Source organism: Stylophora pistillata, chromosome 1 (genome assembly GCF_964205215.1).
Source record: "Stylophora pistillata chromosome 1, jaStyPist1.2, whole genome shotgun sequence".
Classification (NCBI taxonomy): Eukaryota; Metazoa; Cnidaria; class Anthozoa; order Scleractinia; family Pocilloporidae; genus Stylophora; species Stylophora pistillata.
Window position 1 is genome coordinate 16,902,195 of NC_142519.1, and position 8,585 is coordinate 16,910,779.

The 8,585-nt window shown below is 38.8% G+C and overlaps 3 protein-coding genes across 3 annotated transcripts in view; 2 read left to right on the forward strand and 1 right to left on the reverse strand.

The window, feature by feature from the left end:
* Positions 1-17: 17 nt before the first annotated feature.
* LOC111346027 (uncharacterized) lies at positions 18-916 on the reverse strand. Its single transcript, XM_022953311.2, has one exon. It carries the CDS (start codon positions 774-776, stop codon positions 303-305), a length of 474 nt encoding a protein of 157 aa, XP_022809046.1. The 5' UTR covers positions 777-916; the 3' UTR covers positions 18-302.
* A 145-nt stretch (positions 917-1,061) lies between these two features.
* Positions 1,062-2,354, forward strand: LOC148741454 (uncharacterized). Its single transcript, XM_088761359.1, has one exon. The coding sequence runs from the start codon at positions 1,666-1,668 to the stop codon at positions 2,149-2,151; it is 486 nt and encodes a 161-aa protein (XP_088617485.1). The 5' UTR covers positions 1,062-1,665; the 3' UTR covers positions 2,152-2,354.
* A 289-nt stretch (positions 2,355-2,643) lies between these two features.
* The window catches only part of LOC111321255 (large ribosomal subunit protein uL4B), a 23,056-nt gene continuing 17,114 nt past the window's right edge, over positions 2,644-8,585 (forward strand). Inside the window, exons 1-3 of the mRNA XM_022924086.2 lie at positions 2,644-2,749; positions 4,004-4,276; positions 5,066-5,362. Of these exons, the coding sequence (XP_022779821.1) occupies positions 2,747-2,749; positions 4,004-4,276; positions 5,066-5,362 (573 nt within the window). The 5' untranslated portion in view covers positions 2,644-2,746. The remainder of the gene's footprint in view (positions 2,750-4,003; positions 4,277-5,065; positions 5,363-8,585) is intronic.

Below are 8,585 nucleotides of genomic sequence, written 5' to 3' on the forward strand. Positions count from 1 at the left end.
AAAAAAACTCAATGGTATCTGGTTCAAAGTCTTTTAATGATTCATTATCTGCACTGTACCTTAATGTACAAAATAACGTCTGTTGGTTTACAGAACTTCGCAAGCGACCCCCGTCTTGGAACACATATATTTTCGACAAAATCGGTTATGTACGAATACAGTCTTCGAAAACAATTACATAACATCACAAAAATATTAGAGAAAATTCCCCTTAAATATACCGTAATTTAGGGTGAACGCAATTCCACAGAATGTCCCTGATTTCAAAATCCATTCAACTCAATTTTCAACATGGCCGCCTCTCAGTTGTAGACAAGATTGTACACACACCAGGCAAATGTTGACAGATCTATGATGGTGCGGACTTTGTGAAAAGTGTTCCATTTATCCACAGTGTCTCGCACTTTTCCGGGATCCATCTTTCCAGCGACTTCATAATCATATATGGGGTCGATGACACGCGATTTCATGGCGAGAGCTGTGTACGGCATATTGAAAGCCATCAGCCCGGCAGTGATAAGCCAAGGTTTTCCTTTGCTCTGATCGATAGCAAACGCTGCTACTCCCCCAGCGACCGGCAGCAGCGATGTCCCGGCCATCAAGTACTTCGCTCGATCGAAACTCTCCCGCCATTGGCGATGAAGCGATTGGACATCATCAAGTTGCATTCTCGCAGGATGCTCTGCAAGGTTGATGTAAATTGCACCGCCAGCTATAACACCCGTAGCAACGGTTGAGGCGAATTTTACCAGCTTCAGTGCATCTTCAACGTCCATGATTCGATACAAGTCGGCGTAATATTCCAGATCCGCACTAACACACTTTCGACCTTTGTGCCCTTGAGTGAATATTAAATGCAGAAAGATCGATTTACATAAAAGCGAACATGTGCATATTTGGATGTTTTTCTTGTGTTCACACCTCGTGACTAAAAGGCGAAATTGCAAAAAATTTTCTCCCTAAAAATTGATCACCTCAAAAGGAGAAGGAAACCAAAAAATTAATAATTGAACGAAACAAAAATTTATTCTATTCCTACAAATATTCGTTAGTTTTTCTGTCAGATCTGACGACCGGGTACAGTCACTTGTATCTTAGGGAACTCTTTTTCAACTCCCTATGTGTGCCACAGGCGATCAAATCTGCCTCGATAAGCGAGGGTTTCTAATTGGTTTTATCTGCAGTCTGCAGGACCATGGCCGGATCCACCTTGACAACAGGTTCTAGTCCTGCATATGTCATCAAAAGTGTCTCTCTTGCTTTGTCGACTAGTAAAGAAGTCCTTCGAGCTTGGAACGCTAAAGCAGACTTTCCAGTTTTGAAATTCTTTCACTCTTACTGAATATGCAAGCAAAATAACTTAAAGGTATTTTTCTTCGCCAACAGCGCAAGGTAATCGTCATGACAAATTTGCTTACGGTTGCAGAAGTTTTGCCTACTGCTTTAACTAGAATAGCTTACTCGCTGTCTTTTCATATATGTAACACTGAATGGGCAGGTGTCATACTTTTATTTGTTCTTAGCTGCCATGTCACGCTGCCGCGCCACGGGTAACACTGTAATGGGTGTATTTATTTGTTTGGAAAGGTTGATCCGCGTTCGAGGATAAATGCGAGTTTCTCTGATCAGAAAACAAGAAGAGAGCTTTCAGTAGGCATTTTAAGAATGGCAAGCTTGAATTTGAACCCAGAGAAAGTCTTCCCGATTGTCGAGTGCGTGAACACGTTTCTTTGCGGGCTGATGACAGGAATAGCTGTGTATGTTGTTGCCGTGGAGCAGCCGTCAAGAATGACTATGAAGGACCCTGTAGCAATCCATCGCCAATGGCTGACGAGCTTCCATCGCTGTGCACGACTTATGATGAGTTTGTCTGCTTTCCCTCAGATCTCTGGAGTCGTGTTGTACTACATGGACCGCACCCGTGGTCTGCCGTGGCTAATTGTCGCTGGGTTGCTCTTGTTTAACATGCCTTACACTCTGTTAGTTCTGAAGCCATACTTCATCGATCCTATCATCGACGAAAGTGTCTGTTCCAAGAAGGATCATACGTACGTGGTGGATCGTGTTGTAAAATGGAGCAGAGCTCATTTAGTCCGTGTCGTGATCAATGAGATTGCGTTCGCAGTGTGCATTTACGCCATTGTATACTAGCTAACGGATGATCATTTTGACATACTCTTTGTGAATGAAGTTTTAACTTGTTGTTTTGCTGAGGAGAGTATAACTCAAAACTGCGCACAAGTTCATCTTGAACTTCTCTCGATCGTAGAATATGAGGATTGATTTAGAAACTGTTAAATAAAAAATTTTTAGTCTTCTGTTGGAGATTAAAGTAGTTCTAGAATACAATTTAACAGATTTGGAATGGATTCCTCCTAATTTATGCACAGCATTCCGTTCCGGCTACAGATCGCGATGTAATTAATTATGATTTAGTGATCATAAAATAATAACCCACCGCCAGAGAATTGTGGACTTGGGCTCTTAAAAGAATACTGCTGTAGGCTGCTGTATATTGCATCCGAAAACAGGTAGTGTTAAATAAAATTTCAATATTGCCAAATGAAAGCAAAGAGAATGCGAGAAAATGACAAACTAAACGAAGAAATTGTAAAAATAATAAAAAATAAAAAATGCAGAGATCTGGGCACTACACACCCTTCGAGATTCGCTGGGCAGCCCCTCTAATCTTTACACACGTGGTACATTCTTTCTCTTTCGCCGGCCATCTTGAAATTACGTTATCATGGTGAGTGAGAAGACAAAAAAGTTAAATTATTTTGCTTAGTAATCCAGCCAAAACTTTCCATCATATCATTTGGATTAAATATAAATTAGTCTGTAAACTAACCAAGTTTGATGTTAAAACATCAAGTATTTGACATATAATTTGGCGGTTTAGTTTCGTTATGGTGTCGTTCGATCTTGTCTGGAGATTAAATAGTTTTGGGAACACAAGAAAAATGCGACTATAAACCTTCGACGATTTCGAATAGAAAGCTACAATTTAACTGTGAACGTTTTAAGTCTGTCCCTCTGGGGAAGAGTTACCGAGGTATTCGCTTTCTGAACGTATCAAACGAAGGAATATGTACTACACATCAGATTAGCTGGGAGAAAATAAGGCTATTCTTGATCGAATTTCATGGTTTGTGTTGCACGAGTTAAAGATGAGAGACGAAATTTTCATGTGTCGTCTGTAATGATGACTTATGTACATACAGTTGAACTGTAGAATCATTTGGATTTTATGATTTATGTCTGGCCATCTAATAAAAGGGTTTCCTCGATGCTTCTGAAGTCTAATCGATGGTCAAATACTGCCTTGCCTTCAAAACTGTTGCAGAAAGAAATGCTCATCACAGATTTTCATATGTGTGGTGTTTGTGTCTGGAGATAAAAGATATTTCCTCGTGAATATAACTCAACTATGAAAATTGAGACTAGGTGATAAAAAAAGCAGGCATGGAGTGTGTGTAGGATTATCCCTTATGGCAGGCTTCTGGTACATTTTCAGTTATTCTGGTCAAATTAAGTCTTGTGCACTCTCAAATAAAGTGGGTTCATAAAACTGGAGTAACTCAATTTTAGTTATTCAGCTGTTATTTTATCTGTAGAGTGGTACACAACTGGAGTAAAGGCTGATAGTTTCGAAAGAAACTGTTTGGGGCTGCGTTGGTAATCGTTATGGTGGCCAATTTACCATTTCAACTTTGTTGATATATCCAAATTATTTCACAACTGGAGTAAGCAGCCAAATTTTGTCTATTTGATGTGACACAGTAAGAACTATTTGGGAATCTTTGCATGGTGTCATTTTTGGGGACTGTCTATTTTTAAAAATCTTCCTGTAATTAGCTTCCAAGACTCCCAAGATGAACTGCTTCTGAAGCTCTCCTAAGCTGCTCATTAGCCACTTAAAAAATTGTGCTCTCTATGTTACAATTAATGGATAAGCATGATGTAAGACTAAAAATCACACGCCTGGTTTTGTTTCTTCTAGGCGGCTAGACCACTAATAACAGTATACGATGAGGCAGGAGAAAATGTTGGACAGACCACCCTGCCTGCAGTGTTCAAAGCTCCCATTCGTCCTGATGTTGTTGGCTTTGTCCACACTAACATGGCTAAGAACAAACGGCAACCTTATGCTGTGAACAAGCTTGCCGGCCATCAGACATCTGCTGAGTCCTGGGGTACGGGCCGTGCTGTTGCCAGGATTCCTCGTGTGAGAGGTGGTGGCACACACCGCTCAGGCCAGGGTGCTTTTGGCAATGTATCCTTGAACTTGAGGTTATTAGATATAAACCAATAATTTATGTTTTTTTAAGTTTCCTGAAATCAAAGTCTATATGGTGACAGGCTTAAATAAATTTTTTCTGCCAAAGGAGTTTGAATTAATTTTGTCATTCCTACAATGCAATTTTTAAATTCCCAACAACAGACTTGTGATCTTGACTATTTATCCAAGGTATGTATCATGCATTTCCAAGGCGTAGTGTATTATGATGTCAAATGTCATGGTTATTTGCAGTCTCTTGGTCATATAGTTGGCATTTGACAATTCGGTTATTAATCTGGCAATATGCAAGGCATTTGACTTACCTTGACTTAAATTCCCTTTACCATGGTGTTAGATTTGTGTTTGTTACTAATTTATCCTAATTGAATTGTATGCATTTCTGTAACATCAAACATGTTACAATTGGATTGGAATGCAAATATTAAGATATTCCCATTCACAGTTAAACCCTTGTTGTTTTTTACATCTGTGTGTATAGATTTTGATGCTGAAATGAAGAGTTCTAAGTCACTAAGCACAGCCTGCATTCTCAGCAAACTAAATGATTGACCTGGTGTCATCATCTTGGGAAGATCTTGATGGTTCATCATAACGTGATTGACCAAACTCAGTCTTCACATTGTGCTTGTAGCAGTTAGGACTATTTCTAATTGAATATTGCCTGAAGGGGGTGTGTTATGAATAGGAATATACGTGCACCTTATCTGAGAGTTACATTATGTTTTCTGCAATAGTTTTGTACTTCCTTTACTTGCAACTCAGATGTGTAGAGGTGGACGTATGTTTGCCCCTACAAAAACCTGGCGACGCTGGCATCGCAAGATCAATCAGAAACAGCGCCGATATGCTATGTGCTCAGCCTTGGCCGCTTCTGCCCTCCCTGCTCTTGTGATGGCTCGTGGTCACCGTGTTGATGAGATCCCTGAGGTTCCATTGGTTGTTTCAGATGGAATTGAATCTCTGCAGAAGACTAGTGCTGCAGTGAAGCTCCTTAAGTCAGTAAATGCCTATGGGGATGTTGAAAAATGTAAGGAGTCGAAGAAGATTCGTGCAGGAAAAGTAAGTTTGCACTGAGACTTTGAAGAGAGAGAGAGAGAGACGTAAAGGCACTTTTGTAACCTTACTGTGGCACTCGTGTAACCTACAGTGGCACTTATGTAACTTTAATGGCACTTATGTAACTTATGGCACTACTGTAACCTGGCACTCATGTAACTTTTGTGGCACTTCAGTAACGCCATATTTCTGAATAGTGTGTTTTCAGTAAAATAACGAATGAAACAATTTCCTAAATATATAATTCAGAGGAAAGGAACTGCGTTGTTCCTGCCTTACTTTAATAACTGAGTTATTATCATTGAGGGGTAAATTCCAGTGAAGCAATGCTGAATTTGACACAGTTGATCGATCAGCATCAATGTAGTTTTGTTCGGCTACTGTTTTTCTAGCATTCAAGACGCCGTTTAGCATTAACTTTACTAAGCTCACGTTAATGTTAACTTAAGGACCAAGCGAAGTTGAAGAATGTCTTCTTCTGTATGACCATTGTCCTTTAAAATGGATTATTTTGGTCTCCAAGCAAGGCTTAAAAGTCTGCAATGTGCAAAGTCATTAGCCATGCGAAGAGGTGATACTTATCAGCCAAACGGGTAAATGAATCAATGTACTGCACTTGTATTGTACTTGCAGGAGAGCAATATTGAAAGTGTAGTAGAATAAAAGCTTTATATAAACGCAACATTACATGACTGGTAATAATGTTTTTGAATCTCTTAAGAACCAGGCGCGTAGCGTGGTCACTTTTTCAAGTACGCACAAGTACATATGGTCTAGAAACCTAAGTAAACTTAGAGTAAAAATAGAAACATTTGCTAAAAATTTCAAACTTTTCTGGTCACTTGAAGTACGCACGTGCGTATATGCGTATAGGACGCTACGCGCCTGAGAACACCAAATTGTTTATTAACCTTAAATCACATCTGTGAGATGTGATAATTAAAGCTCAAATATTGTAAGAAATAGGCAACTTTTTTGAGAGACATGTTTCGGCATGCTTATGCCATCTCCAATCAATGAGTAACAGAACATGAGTAATTATATAACAGACAAGTAGATGAATAGAATATTTATATTGTATTACAGTATGATGTAATACAAAAGCGGGTACTAATTACAACATGACACCAAACATCAAAGGTGTGAACTAAAACGCTAGAAAAGTGTTATAATGCTGTAATTTTTAATTTCGGGTTTTATCTTATTTATATAAGAAAGCTTCTTTGAGCTTTAAATCAATTGAGTTGTTAGCAGAATCCAGAATACTAAAGAAAGAAAGGGAGTATTTGTTCTTACAAGAAGGAGATATGTTGAAATGCTTAAAAATATGCGAGTTTTTATCGCTTTCCGTGTTCTCCTTTATCCTAGTAGAGAAGTGGCGACTAGTTTCGCCAATATAATGGGAATTACATCCCACACATGAAAATTGATAAACTACCATGGATTTCAGAGGATCAGGAGTACGATCTTTAACAGTGAACGTGTTTTTAATTTTAAAAGAAGTGAAAACTAGTTTGATAGTTAGGTCCGATTTACAAAAGCGCTTAGTGAGTTGTCGGAGTTTGACAGGAAAAGAAAATTCAGATTCACTATTCACACCAATCACCATTGCCTGATGCTTGTCTAGATTTACAATCATGCCATTTCATCGTCATACCAACTGTTAGCAATTCCAAGTTCGTATTCCAGCCGTGTGTTTAGCATTTCGAGGTCCTTTTCAGACGAGTGCAACTGTTGATCATCGGCATAGGCATTCAAATTTGCCTGCTCAATGTGATAGAATAAATAATTGATGTGAATGTTGAAAAATATGGGGCTAAGGACACTTCCTTGGGGGACCCCTCTTCTCACTAACTCCCATTCAGAAAATGTGTCTCCAGTTTCTAGGCGCTGTATTCTTGCAAAAAGGTAGCTTCTCAAGAGTCCAATGCTCATCTCGCAAAGATCATAAGCCTTGAGTTTGGCAAGCAAGAGAGCATGAGGGATACTGTTGAAAGCCTTTGAGGCCCGAAAGAACAGATACAGGTCTATAGTTCTTTTTATAAAATCCCTCATCCTTCTTAAATAAAGGGGTCACTTGCCCCATTTTTCAGCGTGAAGGATAGTGACCTAGATTGATTGAACAGTTCAATAATTTTGCAAGAGGCTCTGATACCACGGATGCAGAATCCTTCAGCAATCATGGAGGTATAAGGTCATGGCCGCAGGATTTACGTGTATTCATTTCTGACAAAAACTTCTTCATTTGCTTTGAGTTAGTAAGTTCAAAATTGAAATTTGTCGTCATGTTTGAAGAATGGTTAATTAGTATGGCCTGAATGCTTGGATGAGTGCTGTAATCAGTTCCAAAGTCCTCCTCGTTTATCTCTGCTGCTGCATCAACAACTCGAACCACTGTATCTCGTGAACTGTTCGGACTTTGGGAAAAATATTTGGCAGGCTTTTAACTTGGACTTATACCAGTATGTACACAAAACAGTATCAAATTCTGGAGGGTGCCATGTAGACTCAAATTTTAGAAGAAGAAGAAGGATGAAAAACTCTTAGGCGTCAAGATTGACAAGCACATTAGCTGGCACAACCACATTGAATACTTGATTAGGAAGCTGAACTCTAGAATTTATCTGTTAAAAGAGCGAATGGCTACCTTGACCTCCACTGCAGAAAATTGTTATTTAATGCGCTTATTAAGCCTGTCTTTGAATATTGCTGTTCGGTTTGGGGTAACGCCCCTGATGACCAATTGTTAAGAATACTTGAAGTGCAGAAATGTTGTAGTAGGTTAATATTAGATGCTAGTTTTCACAATAACTCGGTTCAAATGTTCAAGAAACTACAATGGATGCTAATTGATGATGTAATAATGCATGAAGAAATTGTGCATGATGTTCGAAATTGTGAACGGAGAGTGTCTGCATTATTTTACAAGCTATAAAACTTATGCAAAAAGCACCCATTCTTATAATAGGCGAACTTCTTTCAATGATCATCTCGCCGTGCTGAAATGTCGCTCCAACACAGGCCTTTGAACATTTCATGTGAGTGCCACTTACTTTATGAATCGTCTGGACGACAAATTTAAAACTGTTACAGATGAAAGCAATTTTAAGAAACTTTTAGTGAACAATTTTTTACAAAGTAATTCAGATTGTGAACATTTTACTATCTCTAGAACGTTTTGAATATATTTATGTGCATGCTGTTCTTGATAATCTAGTTTTTACAA